The sequence below is a fragment of the Mytilus californianus genome, unplaced genomic scaffold (genome assembly GCF_021869535.1).
Source record: "Mytilus californianus isolate M0D057914Y unplaced genomic scaffold, xbMytCali1.0.p SCAF_1, whole genome shotgun sequence".
NCBI classification, from domain to species: domain Eukaryota; kingdom Metazoa; phylum Mollusca; class Bivalvia; order Mytilida; family Mytilidae; genus Mytilus; species Mytilus californianus.
The window spans coordinates 109,765,264-109,780,881 of NW_026262581.1; the positions used below are offsets into that span (position 1 = coordinate 109,765,264).

At 31.8% G+C, this 15,618-nt stretch overlaps 1 protein-coding gene across 2 annotated transcripts in view; it reads left to right on the forward strand.

The window, feature by feature from the left end:
* Positions 1 to 677: 677 nt before the first annotated feature.
* The window catches only part of LOC127730368 (RNA-binding protein 5-like), a 35,505-nt gene continuing 20,564 nt past the window's right edge, over positions 678 to 15,618 (forward strand). Inside the window, exons 1-11 of one of the 2 annotated variants that reach the window (XM_052238749.1) lie at positions 678 to 779; positions 1,924 to 2,261; positions 4,307 to 4,450; positions 5,494 to 5,560; positions 7,091 to 7,164; positions 8,624 to 8,728; positions 9,271 to 9,331; positions 10,128 to 10,187; positions 10,676 to 10,971; positions 11,412 to 11,577; positions 11,928 to 12,010. In XM_052238749.1, coding sequence (XP_052094709.1) covers positions 1,926 to 2,261; positions 4,307 to 4,450; positions 5,494 to 5,560; positions 7,091 to 7,164; positions 8,624 to 8,728; positions 9,271 to 9,331; positions 10,128 to 10,187; positions 10,676 to 10,971; positions 11,412 to 11,577; positions 11,928 to 12,010 — 1,392 coding nt within the window. In that variant the 5' untranslated portion in view covers positions 678 to 779; positions 1,924 to 1,925. The remainder of the gene's footprint in view (positions 780 to 1,923; positions 2,262 to 4,306; positions 4,451 to 5,493; positions 5,561 to 7,090; positions 7,165 to 8,623; positions 8,729 to 9,270; positions 9,332 to 10,127; positions 10,188 to 10,675; positions 10,972 to 11,411; positions 11,578 to 11,927; positions 12,011 to 15,618) is intronic. The other variant, XM_052238751.1, reaches the window with a different exon arrangement.

Consider the following 15,618-nt stretch of genomic DNA (forward strand, 5'->3'; position numbering starts at 1 on the left):
AGTTCTAATTTTAATTTCAGTCTTTTATGATGGATTTCATAGCACATTTCACTTGTTGCTTTTGTTATATGTACTTAATTTGATGAGGATTTCATTGTTTTACTGTAATAGCTGGGATCGACTATCAGCTGTGTTATTGATTGTTTATCAAAAAAGAATTCATTCCATTGTCTTAGTCCAATGTATCCAATGATGATGCTTTTTAATCTTAATAGATGTGTTTTTCTGACATCATGTAGCAGTATGCAACTTGTGAGCATGTGTATCATATCTTCCTCTTCTAGACCACATAATGGACATGTTGCAGTTTCTTTATTGTTACTGAATTTAGCTATGTTGGTTTGTAGTAGGTATGCTCCTGTTGCTATACGACAGTGGTTGATGATAAAATAAAAATAAATACAAAATAAACACAGAATAAAAATTTTTGTCTGGATCATAAAAAAAACGTAGGTGAAAAAACGGTCAAAATATGTGCAATTTGAGTACCCTCACGTTAGGAGTAATTCGTCTTTTGGTTTGTTTTTTTATTTTTATTTTCCATTCAGAAATAATCTCAGATGAGCATGTAATAGCAACACCATAGCCTATATAGACTGTTAAAAACTCAAATCCACCATGGCCACATTGTCGCAAAATAAAATCTTCCCAATATCCATTCTTATATTGCGTCACGAAACCGAAACGGCCATATTGGAAAATTGGAAATTGCGACTGGAGAATCAAATTTTATGCCTATATATATATTGTTAAAAGCAGACTTTGTGATTCTTCTATTAGTAAGTAATTATGAATTTACTATCTATTAAAGTTTTTGTGTTGACACATTGGTTTAATATAGAAGAAATTAAAGACTTTCGACAGCTGCATTTGTAAATCTGACATTACTTCCGTTGTTCAACGTTCAGCGGGTTGTGGAAGATCATCATAAATCGTTATTTTCCCTGTTTATGGCTTTTACACCCAAAAACAGATATCAATTTTCAGTGATTAAAATGTAATGTTTGGATTTTAAGATATTTGCTATCAAGATCGAGACGGCGCTAACATTCGGGTAATACATGTAAATAAATCATTAAATGACAACAGCGAGACTGAAAAGCGAAAATGAAATATAATATGGATAAACAATATCCTTCAAAAAGTAGAATTTCTGGAGGCCACTATCTTTGTATTTAGTTCTCATTTGAACTATGAAGGGGGAAAATGTTGCTATTTATATCCGGAAATCATATTTGGGCCATGACACTTTGACAGCCATTTTGATAAAATACAAAAGACTGTCTTAAAATTGGTCAGACAGACAGCAATGCTTCATCTGACCTACCAAAAATATTGAGGAATTCCTGATACAGATAAAATCTGGAAATTACCGTTTTTCCCCAAAACTGGTTCTTATTTATGCTCTGTAGACTGTATCTGGTATTTAGAGCATGTTCTGAACGAATGTAGGACAGAAAGTCACAGGACAAAAAGTCACAATTCAGTTTTGAGATTATTTTTCTTTAAACAAGAAAACATTAATTTAAAAAATTTAATTTTTGTTTTTTCTTGAACTATTATATATGAAGCAACTTTGTAATTAAAATTTATTCAATAAATATCGATAATGTACAGTCAGGGGTACTACTTAAACAAGTGATTTCAGAATCACTTCTTCAAGTGATTTTGGCTGTGAAATATTAAAAATTTTCACAAAAATAGACACAGACTTTTTAAAATCACTGAAACAAGTAATTTGAGAAGTTAAAATGTAATCACTTCAACATTATTTCGTGAAAATCTTAGATTAGTTATGTTTTCAAAGACTCTCGTTGTCTTCTGCATAACGAATTTTGAATTTTTAAAGAAAAAGTAGGCAGGTAGAATATTGAAGGTGTAACTCGATAATTTAACCATTTTTTTTTGTTTTTTTATTTTCAGAAATGGAAGTTCAAAATTATAATAGTGAAAATTTCATGGGAGCATATAACAATGGAGAGTACAATACAGAAGAGGGAGAATATGAAGAACCATATAATCCTGGTGAAGAATTCATAGAACTCGACTCAACACAGGAAGGAGAAGGTTCACCAACATCACAGGAGAGGGAACGAGATAGAGACCGGAGACATCGTCATCGAGACCGAAGGGATAGAAGAAGTGGTGAAAAAGACCGCCATGAAAGAAGAAGGGATCGAGATAGAGACAGGCGTGATAGAGATAGGCGCCATAGTGGGAGAGACAGGAGTTCTCATAGAGAGGAAAGATATGATGAAGATGTATGTCAATGTCTAATCTAATATATTGAATAGGTTGTTTTTATTTAGAATGTTTTAGGTCTGACTTTGTTGACCAACTTTGTTATTGTTGTATGTTTTTATTATGCCCCCGCCGTAGCGGAGGGGGCATTAAGTTTTACCCTTGTCCGTCCGTACGTCCCAAAGTTGGTTTTCCATCTCTAACTTTAGTTTGCCTCAACCAAATGTTATGAAACTTATACACAATGCTAATTACCACAAAACACAGATCAACTTTGAATTTTGGTGGCGTCACTTTAACCGTTCTAGAGTTATGCCCCTTTACAAATGGAAAAATTGCTGAATTTTTTGTTTCCGTTCTCTATCTTTAGTTTGCCTCAACCAAATGTTATGAAACTTATACACAATGCTTATTACCACAAAATACAGATCAAGTTTGAATTTTGGTGGTGTCACTTTAACTGTTCTAGAGTTATGCCCCTTTACAAATGGAAGAATTGCTGAATTTTTCGTTTCCGTTCTCTAACTTAAGTTAGTCGCAACCAAATGTTATGAAACTTATACACACTGCTTATTACCACAAAACACAGATCAAGTTTGAATTTTGGTGGAGTCACTTTAACTGTTCTAGAGTTATGCCCCTTTACAAATAGAAAATAATGCTGAATTATTGTTTCCGTTCTCTAACTTTAGTTTGCCGCAACCAAAATGTTATGAAACTTATACACAATGCTTATTACCACAAAATACAGATCAAGTTTTGAATTTTGGTGGTGTCACTTTTACTGTTCTAGAGTTATGCCCCTTTACAAATAGAAAAATTGCTGAATTTTTCGTTTCCGTTCTTTAACTTAAGTTTGCCTCAACCAAATGTTATGAAACTTATACACAATGCTTATTACCACAAAACACAGATCAAGTTTGAATTTTGGTGGCGTCACTTTTACTGTTCTTCAGTTATGTCCCTTTATAAATATGATACTTATTACTACAAAACTCAGATCAATAATAAATTTGGGTAACGTCACTTTTACCGTTCTTCAGTTATGTCCCTTTATAACTTTATATGATATGCACGCGGGGGCATCATCTGTGTCCCATGGACACATTCCCCATTTATTTTTGTGTTGTTTGCAATTGGTTTTTGACCTTTTTACAACTTGACATGTATCTCATTTCTCCTCTGAATACTGAACACAACTCATGAATTGTACAGGCAGAAGTATTTTTTTTGAAACAAAAGTAGAAATGCCTTATTTAATGTTATTTCTCCTCTCCAACCTTTTGTGTTCTTCCTGATGCTGAATGTTGCTGTTTGTTATTGAAAAGCTAATTAAAACTTTTCCCCAGAATCAGTTGGAGTTTACTTGTCCATTTAATTTTTGTGAAGTGTACTGTCTCATGGAGTAAATACAAGAGCTATTGATCTCTGTGGAGTTCATTCAATGGGAACTTTAACCTTCTACTTGAAAAAAAATTTCGATTGTAGAGACCAAAAATTTGCCTTTTCATAAAATCTCCTTCTTTCAATTTCAACCAAGCTTTGTCATGTTCATTTAAGTGAATGTGTTGTGTATTTTTGCCATCTCGATTACATTGATTTTGAGGATACAAAAAAGTCAGTCAAATCTTTTAGGCATGTTAAAAGAGCAGAATATTATAAAAATAAGAAGATGTGGTATAATTGCCAATGAGACAACTCTCCACAAGAGACCAAATGACAAAGAAATTAACAGCTACAGGTCACCGTACGGCCTTCAACAATGAGCAAAGCCCATACCACATAGTCAGCTATAAAAGGCCCTGAACAATATTAGGTTATTTTCCAAAAACTTGAAATGATAGTAATGGATCACACAAAATTATCATCTGACATAATTCAGACCCACTGCTAAAAGTAAAGTGTTAAAAAAAGAGGCAGAAGATTTTAAGTGTCAAATCATTTGTTAATTGCAAAACTATAGTTCATAACATGATCAATATAAATGTTTAGCTGTAAAAGTAATTATTTCCAGTTGAAAGAAATGATATTAATTGGAAGTAAAAATGTCAAATTATACTTTAAGACTGGGTCCACAGATGGAGATAATCGTGAAAATTTCAGAGACTACAGAGGCAATGAAGATAGAGGAGGAGAAAAATGGATGACTGACACACCTACTAATACTATACTGTTGAGGGGTCTTCCTCAAAATATAGAAGAGGCAGATGTAGGTTTTATAGAGAAGTTATACATTGATCAGTTTAAGATTAGAATCTTTTTGGAATAAATATTGAATAAAATGCAATCAAAACTCTATTGTCACTGGCTTGATAGCTGTGTTTATGCAGTAATATAAGAAGATGTGGTATGATTGCTAATGAGAGAACTATCCAACAGACTCAAAATTAATTGGATTTTGGCAGCTATAGGTCACTAGGGCCTTCAACAATGAACAAAAGCATTTTGGTTTGACTTTAAAAAAAAATATATGCCAAACTATGATTTTGACCCACATTTGTGGCACAATGAACAAGGAAATATGATAGTGTAAGAATGGCATGGTGTCTTGTGGACATTTATTCTTCCTTGTAGTCTAGCAGTATTTCTGAAACAGATTGTCTTAGAATATTTGCATATTGCCAGATTACAATTTTTAAATGAGGCAATATAGCATAGATTATATTCTAATTATAGGGAGATTTTATAAGTTCTCCTGTTGCTTGTTTTTTTTATAAAAGTCTGCTTCAATATAAGTTCCTATTGTCTATAGTGAAGTATTGATCCCCTTTTAAAAAATAATAGAGACAGTAAATTCTGAAGTGGCAATTTTTATCCTTTTGACAATTTACTCTTTATTTTGCAAAATATCTTATTATTTTAAACATGTTTTTTCTAAACAATATCTCATTTAAATTGTATAGCATCATGATTAATGAACAAAGTATATTATAATCTTGTACAAAAAAAATGTTGTAAGAAACTTGTTTCTTGTTATTTCAACATTTCACATTATAAAAACACTATAACAGAATTTTAGGCAGTATCCTTGTTGACTTTCTGGTATGACTGCTTTTATCATTATCCATCCTGGCCCTCTGTATTTTTGTTAAAACATCTGGTCTTTCTTGTGTCCTTTGCAAAATTGATGCAGTGCAGTTGTTGTTATATTATTGGTTCATTGCAAGTCTTGGTTAAAAATGAACAAAATGTCTACAATTGCAACAGTGTGCCCAGGCTTGTAGTTTTACTTTGTTTTAATTATTTTTTCAGATACGTGGAGAATTGATGATGTTTGGAGCTCCTGTTAAAGATGTCAGATTGATGAGGAGAAGTTCTGGTAAGGAATTCTGTTCTGATTGTCATCAGAGGCTTTTGTAAAACAACTGGTCTAATTTTTCTGTGCCCTTTAATTTCACTTATTTAAGAATTGCTTCACTGAAAATGGCAAGATTTTGAATATACTTAGTTTGTCTTTAACCGTTAACAAAACACATATTAAAAAAAATTCAAAAGGCAGACTGTAGATCAAAAACTATGTATATGTGCCTGCATGAGAAAATCGTGACTTGGTACAGATATCTTGTGAAGGAAAATGACAATACTCAAAAACAATACACGAAAATTTGCCTATAGAACTACCAAAAATATTATACTGAGCTGCATACACAGTCACAAACAACATAATAAATACCAACAATCATATAGCCATGTAAAATTTGATATCTGATTCTCATGTACCTGTAAATTATTCATTTGACAATGTTTTGATAGTTTTGGATCTCCTTTATGGTATTGTTTTTCGACCAAAAAAACAAGATAGTACAATGTAGATAGTATATTGTTTTAAGCAGCTGTCTGTCATGAGATATGGAGAATTTTTTTCACTATGAGGAGATTTGTTTGTTTTATGTGAATTTATCAGAAGGGTTTATAAGAACAGTGTAATTTGAGAATCAGATAATCAATTATTTTATGACCTGTGTGTACATCTCTGTGGTTAAATATTGTGGTAAATGATACGATACGTTGGGTTGTAGAAATATACTATTGGAGGCAGTGAGTGTTGTGTTATTACTACAATAATTTAATTCTTGATTTTACATCAATTTGGATTCGAATGTACAAAAAATAGCAAGTAAAAGAGAAGGTCTATTTTATATTCAGGAACTTCTTAAAATATTGATTAGTTTATCCGTAAATCTTGGTTGGTTACTGCTTCTTAAGCTTTCCTAATCTTGCAATTTTTTTTAATTTCTCAGATAAAAAAAAATCCAAGCTTTGGTGATGTCACTGGATAGAGAAATATACATGTTTGATAGGCAAATTTGGAAATAATTTTGTCAAAGTTCAAATGTGATTCAGCTGTTCTTTATATTTTCTATAAGTATCTAGCTAGATTAATAAATATAGGTGGCCTTGTCAGATGGGCATTTGTGTTTAAAAAGTCTTTTAACATGTGCTCCAGATGGACATTTGCAAAAATTTTTGTAAAGGTCAATAAACAGAAAAAAATTATTTAAGTTTCAACACAGAAAATTAAAAAAAAAACATGGAATTTTCAAGAATGTTCACACTGGTAAAAATTTCATTTAATATGTAAATCATGAAGCAGATGAACAAGCGTTGTAATTCTGTACAAGATTTAAAGGTAATTATTTATGTAGATGCATTGGTATAGCTTTTAGGACAGAATAAAGATACACATAAAAAATTGAAAAAGAAAATAAATGGAATGATTTGTTAACGTAGGAAAGAGACCAGTCTTGTCATTTATCAGTGAAGCATTGTATTGTAAGCATTTTAAGCCCAACCCCATTGTGAATGGTGATGTTGAATTCTAATGAGTGCCAATAATCATTTTGTACAGGTGCTTCCCGAGGGTTTGCTTTTGTGGAGTTTCAGAGCATAGCAGATGCACAGCGCTGGATGGATCAGAATCAGGTTGAAAACCTTGCTCTGTCGTAAAGTACAAATTATACACATGTGTCATCATACTCTAAAAAAATAATGTATCACTGTCTTGATGAAGACAGAGGCTTATTTGAGTACAGTGGAAATTTACCCCTTGAAAAATGGTTTATTATTATGGGAATGTTGACTGTTAACTAAAAATATTAGGGTCTGGGTATTTTGAAAAAAATTAGAGGGGAATTTGATTTGGGAGGTTAGTTTTAATTTGTGTGTGTGATGACAGTAATATAAATAACCACAAAATGCATCAACAGCAAAACTTTACTCAGATTCTTGTTGGTTTTGCTTACAAATGAACGTAAAGAGGTCACAAGAACTTTCACATTAAGGCACTGAAAATATACATAATAAAGAGGTAAATAACAATAAATACCTTCCTAAAAATAATAGATTGTTGTTTTAAAGCTTCACAGGGCATTTTATGTAGATCAAATATACAAATAAAGAAAAGGGTCCCCAGGTTTACAATGTTGGCTTGTGGAGTGTTACAATACATTACAAGTTAAATGAGTTTGCAAAAATTTTCAATCATTTTTTTGTAGAAAAGTATATACAGATATAGAACCAATCATTTCACCATGATATTCAAAGAGTTTAAAGAAAACAAGTCTTTTGTATATTATTCTCCTTGATATAGGAAAACACTTTATGTAAAATAAATTTTTGGCAAATGGTAACTGACCGAAAAGTGTATTTCATTTTAACTTTAAGGATTGTGTTACAGCAGATAACTAGGATTAAGCTTGACTTAAAACAATTCTATTTTTATATTTACTATTTTAAATTCACTCATTTGTCTATTCTTTTTGTTTAGATGTGTCACACAAAACCAATGCTGCATTTTAAATATATTGACTCATCAAATCATTAAACAAATCACCTGTGTATTAATGTTGAATGAAAAAGAACCACACTTGTCAGAAATCAAAAGGATTAAGTGTTACACATTTTGCTTACTTTTTGAATGTTTAACATTTCTGAAAAATATATATATATATATATATATATATATACAATCATGTTAATATCATTCAAAATATTCCATACTATTTTCAAAATATCAAATGAATTTTTTTTTAAAAGTAACAATATATATTGTAGCACTCCATAATTCTTGGGAAATGCTCCTCACACAAATAATCTTTAAAACTGCTTCAGTTATAGGAACAAAAGTATGTTGCTTCTTGTTTTTCCCCCTGCAAATTTTAAGTTACCCTAAGATATGCTAAAAGAGAACAACAGCATTCAGCTAATAACAGACATAGCTAAATACTACGGACGAAACATAGAAAAAGAATTTTTTTTTATGATTTTGTGTTACATTTTGCTGGCTCAATTGGATCACTGTCACAGCACGGGTTCTGTGTTGTTTGGAGGTTGCGTACGGTATTTCTATCCGTTTTACTGACAACCATTTATTTATCAACAGGGAAGACTTAAGCTACAGAACCAGTTCCATATAAGTATGCATTATAGTACACCCAAAACTGGACCTGAGAAAAACCTGCACAAGACAGACTGGACATGTGGAAAGGTAGGCAAAATAGTTTCTAGTCAATAGATATAGATAAGAAAATACCCTGGGAACATATTTAGTCATTTTACTAATAGGTGTGTAATGATACCATTTTATCCTTTAACATAATTCATTTTAAAGACTTTTGATAACACTCCATTATGAACTTTGATACTTTGTGGTGAGGTTAGGGGATATCTGACTGACAAGTTTAACTTGTGATCAGTAACCAAATTTATTTACTTTCCTCTATGTTGTGTAGAGCTTCTTTTTTTTGCACACATTTTTAGAACTCTAAATTTATTAAAAATCTCGACTTTGAAAAATGTGATTGAAATCTTTTATTTGGTATGACCTAACACTATACTTATAACCATTTTTAAGTTCAATTAATTTTAAATGTAAATAACCTTAAAACATCAATTTTAGGCACAAAGTCAGAAATAAAAGCACTCTTTGAGAAACAGCATTCTGGTAGGATTAAGTGTTAATCTAAATATTCACAATATTTAATTGTTTTTGGGCATTGCTATCATATGATGTAAATTTTTAACTTCTAGTGTGGAGTCCATAATTTCAAGAGAAGGGACCATTGTTTCAAGTGCAATTTGTCTAGAGAAGGTATGGTAGTATAACCTTTACACATCAGATGATTGAAAACATTGTTACTAGTATTTTGTGTGACATTTACCATAGCAGATGATTTTAATGACACCAGTGATACTGATCTTGATTAGAAGATTTTATATCACTTCCTAGATTCAGCGTTTGGGCTTCGTTGGAAAGTAATGGAAAAGTCTGAAGTAAATGATATGAAGGACAATCCTAACTGATCAAAGTTCTAAAAAAAACTTTGAAGACACCTGCTTTCTTATTTAATAGAAAAAGATTGATTTTGAACAAATTTGAATGAAGATGCTATAATACAACAAACCACTTGTAAGCCATGGCTGAATCATCCCAGTTTTATATACTACATCAGAATGGTCCTTTATACATGCTGCAGAACAAATGTTCAGGGATGGATAAGGTGGTGCTTCTCTGTCTGTTCAAAAGTAACCTAAATTTGCTTTAACCTGTACACTTATACTTAAATTCTTTCAAGCAACCATATCGTTCTGGCCAAGGTTGGTTTTGACTTAGCTTGCTGCTATAAAGGTGATGTGTCCTTGAAAAATGCAAATTTGTTTGAATTCTTGACGTCGGGATGATATTAAGACCAATTTTCTAGCAACATAGCAGCTGAAAATTAGGATTTTAGGGGGGGAAAATGTGTTTTTTGTCTGAAGATAATGTCAAGAAGCACATGATGGATGTAATACCATTTAGTTTGTACAACAAGGTCACTTTTGAAGTTTGTTGATGTAAGGTGTCGAATAAATTATTTCTTTTTCTTAATGATTCAATATTTTTTCAGAATCTGACAGAAAAAATGAGGCTGATGGCTTTGATCAAGTTGGTACAAATCCTTGTAACAGTAAGTTGTCATTTATCATAGGTCTTACTTTATAAGTTATTTTGGATCTTTCCATAGATTAAGATTCAGATAATATTTAAGTTGGATTATTCATTTATATGATTGATTAAATCTTGTTATTAAATGTCAAGTGAAAGTTATTGTTCATTATGAAGTAAACTGTTTAATATATTTGCCAAATTTGGGTTTTAAGCCCAGATTTCCTGGTTCACTGAACATTGAAATTTGATAGGTTAAAGTTTTGATTTACAGGTATTTTGTGCTCACATCAACTTGAAACTTAGTAAACTGTTTAATGTATATGTCAAATTAGGGTTTTTGCCAAGATTTCATGGTGATTTTTGGACACATATTCTTGTATTTATTACTTTGACAAGGGTCAAAGTTTATGAAAAGATAAAGCAGTCAATGGAAATGTATAGTCAACATCAAAAAGTGAGTGTTTAGTCTGAATATTTGTGATGTTCATTGCCTTTTCATTATTTCAGCACTGATTTTTCGTGGTTTAGATGCCCTTACTACGGAAGACAATCTGATTCGTGCCTTGTCAACAATAAGAATATCTGACATCAAAAACATACAAGTGATGAGAGATGAATCTACTAGCATTTCCAGAGGATATGGTTTCCTTGAGTTGGGTTCAGTGATGGAAGCCACACAGTTGCTGAATTGTATTTCACAAGTGTCATTTGAAGTTGATGGAAAAATGATCCTTGTGAATTTTGCTAAAAATACTTACTCTACTGTGATGGCAACACTTGCTGCACAATATGCAGGAGAACAGGTATACCCTGATTAAAACAACATTATATTAGTTAGTTTAAATGCAAACCATCATTAATCAATATTTAAAACACTGGTGAGTTGAAATGCCCTTATTTATCAATAAATGCATCTACCCATTTACAATTTCTATCTTAGCTTTGGAAAAGCAGTCTCGATATTTCATACTTTAATATGAAAACATGGAATATATGTAAAGAATTCAAAAAAAAAATGTGTAAGTTAATGCCCTTTCTTATTATGTGCATTGGCGGGAGACATTGGAATGCTAAGTTATGTTATGTTAGTTCATCTTGTGCTGAACTGAAAAAAAATTACAATAAGCATACTTTGACTGATTTTACAAGACAATCTTTATTTGACTAATAAAAGTTTAAATTATAGTCCCAACACAATGAGAATAGAAATGAACTAAAATATTTTGTTTACTGTGGTTTTTAGCAGGGAACATATGATATCAACCAACAGAGTACTTATTATGATGGATACTATCAGCAAGGAACAGAGTATGATCAGCAACAGTATAGTGGACAATACTATGATGGACAGAACTATGACTACTCTCAGTACTATGATCAGAATGGAGCCGCATCTACACCTACACAAAGTATGTATTTTCACTTGCGTTTACACTTTTTAACTTCTGTACAGAGAGTTCCAACACTGCCCTTTGCACCAACATATTCATTTATGGTTCTTATTTAAATTTTAAAATGAGTGCCAGGACTTTGAATTGGGTCTAAATCTGAAGTATTGTCACAGAGATGAGTACTCGTATAACCATAACGGAACAGATAGAAAGTTTTTCAAAGTAGGATGAAATGGAGGTTCCATAAATTGGCATATTTGTAGAACACTACCTGAGGATGTGCATAAAGGAATAAATTTGTATGACAGGGTGTATCGGGTACCAACAGGCAACAGTACTGATTTTAAATCTGATGTTTTATTTTCCAGCAGATTCAACAAATGCAGCAGCAGCAGTAGCCCAAGCAGCTATACAACAGGCTAATGCTGTTAAGCATCTAGTTAATAAACAAGTAAGTTTAAACATCTATATTTGTTAAGTTTTCAAAACTTCAAACCCAAGAAGAAGGGGGTTGGTCCTCTTATACAACCAACCTGTACCATTTTGATTAAGACCCATTGGATAAAATCAAGCAGAGCTATTGTCCGTGGTTGTCATATACCACAAGGATAGACATTTTGTATTTTTACTTTTGATTCTTCGCATCTTGATTAAAATAGGCTTTATATTGGTTCAATTTTATGAATATTATCACACTTCTCAACATAGTTTATGATAAAGTACATTTTTCCTTGTTTTATACAGTTTATTTTAGGTTTTGAACAGAATAACTATTTATTTTTCCTAGTTCACTCTTCTATAGGGTTTTAATATGAGAATTAAACAGATAATTATAAAAAAAAAAAATCATAGAAAGGATGTGCATGATTGGAGAATTAAATTTGACAGTGACAGTGATACGTCATGGACTGTCCGTCAATAGGTCTGTACATCATGCATCCTTAGTCTCTGAATGCATTTTAAATAAAAACACAATCGGGAAAGGGTTTGTAATAATTTTTGTCATGTAAATTAAACGCTCAAATAGCTGGTTGCTGAAGAAAATTATGATTTTTATACGACCGCAAAAAAATTTTGTGGTCGTATATTGGTATGACGTTGGCGTCGTCGTCGTCGTCGTCTGGCGTCGTCGTCCGAATACACATTGGTTTTCGCACTCTAACTTTAGTTTAAGTGAATGGATCTCTATGAAATTTTACCATAAGGTTCAATACCTCAAAAGGAAGGTGGGGATTGATTTTAGGGGTTATGGTACTAACAGTTAAGGAATTAGGGGCCAAAAAGGGGCCAAAAATAAGCATTTTTGTAACTTCCAGACATAACTTGTGTGTTAGTGTATGGATCTCTCTGACATTTTACCACAAGGTTCCATATCACAAAGGGAATGCTGGGATAGATTTTGGGGGTAATTGCCTCCAAATTTTAGGAATTAGGGGCAAAAAAGGGGCAAAAAACAAGCATTATTCTAGTTTCATGACAATAACTTGTGTGTAAGTGTATGGATCTCTCTGACATTGTTCCACAAGGTTCCATATCACAAAGGGAATGCTGGGATTGATTTTGGGGGTAATTGCCTCCAAATTTTAGGAATTAGGGGCCAAAAAGGGGCAAAAAACAAGCATTTTTCTATTTTCATGACAATAACTTGTGTGTAAGTGTGTGGATCTTTATGAAATTGTACTACAAGATTCCATATCACAAAGGGAAAGCTGGAATTGATTTTGGGGGTAATTTCCCACAACGTTTAGGAATAAGGGGCCAAAAAGGGGCCAACAATAAGCATTTTTCTAGTTTCCAGACAATAACTTGTGTTCAAGTGTATGGATCTCTCTGAAATTGTACTGCAAGGTACCATACCACAAAGGGAAGGCTGGGATTGATTTTGGGGTTAAATCCCTAGAAATTTGAGGAATTAGGGGCCATAAAGGGGCAAAAAACAAGTATTTTTCTAGTTTCAGGACAATAACTTGTGTGTAAGTGTATGGATCTTTATGAAATTGTACTGCAAGGTTCCATATCACAAGGGGAAAGCTGGGTTTGAGTTTGGGGGTAATTGCCCTAAATGTTTAGGAATTTTGGGCCAAAATGGGCTAAAAAACAAGCATTTTTCTAGTTTCCAGACAATAACTTTTGTTCAAGTGTATGGATCTTTCTGAAATTGTACAGTAATCATACATGTGAACCTCCCGACGGGAATACAATAATCCCGTTTTCAGGGGGTGTCCTCCCGACCTCCTGTTGAAGACAAAAAAATCCAGTGTATGAAATTTTTCATGAATGAAAAATTTCAGCCCAACATATCTGGTGTAACTGACATTACCTGAAGTTATATTTTACCTGTAAATCAATTAACATGCATAATTATATGGCTTCACTTGTCACCTTGGGTGTCAAACATACTGGTAATCAACGATTTTTACATCAGGCTAACTGCCGTTGTGTAATAAAACTTTGTATATTTAATATGAATGTTGGGTTACTTCCCTTGATTTATCCTGTTTTAAGTTACTTTCCTTTAAATAATGTAAATTTTGAAAAGAATATAAATAAAATATAAATTGAACAAATAATCATAAAAGGATGGTAATTAAATGATTTTAAATGTCTTAGGACAAATAAAAAAATAATAATTTGAAAATTATTTGAGGGTTCTATACTTCCTTTCAAGGCTTAAATTGAAATTTATATATTAACTATGAACCATGATTACAGTTTGAATGTGTTACTTATCATGCATTAAAAATCTACTTGCATAAAGATAAAAATAAAAGATCTACTCGCAGATAGATAAGCAAATATTCTGATTGCAATGAATAATGAAAAAAAAGATATGACCAAAAAAATTTAAAGAACATACTAAAAAAGAAGAATGTTAGATTGAACAAGTTGAAAGTTTAAAAAGATAGCGAAAATTTATAAGTACAAGGGTACTATAAACATAATACATTCGGATGGAAAGTTGAAGAAAACACACTTTAACAGACAATTTCTACAGCACACGGTTACATTTACGACAGAATTTATGTCGATTAAAAACCTCCTGATCTGAGTCCTAATCTCCTGACCAAAATTTCCCAAACTCCTGATCTTAGTTTCACAGTCCATCATATGTACTGCAAGGTACCGTACCACAAAGGGAAGGCTGGGATTGAGTTTGGGGGTGATGAATCATAAGGGGGTTGAAAAAATTTGTGGGAGGGATTTTTTTTTCCTTTTTTTTTCTTTGAAATTTTCCATTTTAAATTGGTTATTTCTGATTTATATATAAAAGCAAATAATAATGATATGGTTTGAATAGATAAATTAAAATTTTTTAAGTTCTTAGACCACATTCATTCTGTGTCAGAAACCTATGCTGTGTCAAATATTTAATTACAATCCAAATTCAGTGCTGTATCAAGCTTGAATGTTGTGTCCATACTTGCCCCAACTGTTCAGGGTTCAACCTCTGCGGTCGTATCAAGCTGCGCCCCAGCGAAGCATTTTATCTATTTTACTTTTATGGTTGCAAAGAAATTTTTATTTTTAGATATTACTGTTAAATGATGCTGATTAAGGTTTTTGCTATGTTTAGCCATGACTATGATGTCATTTTCTATTTTAATATCTGTTATGATGTATTTAAATGGGCTTTTATGGTTACAAAGGAATTTTATTTTTAGATATTACTATAAAATGTTGCTGATGCTGATTAAGGATTTTGTTTATTTTTAGCCATGACTATGATGTCATTTTCTATTTTAATACCTTTATGATGTAATTTCCATTTTTAGATATTACTGTTAAATGATGCTGATTAAGGGTTTTTTGCTATGTTTAGCCATGACTATGATGTCATTTTCTATTTTAATATCTTTATGATGTATTTAAATGGGCTTTTATGGTTACAAAGGAATTTTATTTTTAGATATTACTTTAAATGTTGCTGATTAAGGATTTTTGTTTATTTTTAGCCATGACTATGATGTCACTTTCTATTTTAATACCTTTATGATGTATTTAAATGGGCTCCCATGTATTTAGATTTTTGATTATTTATACATGTTACCAAATTGGTCC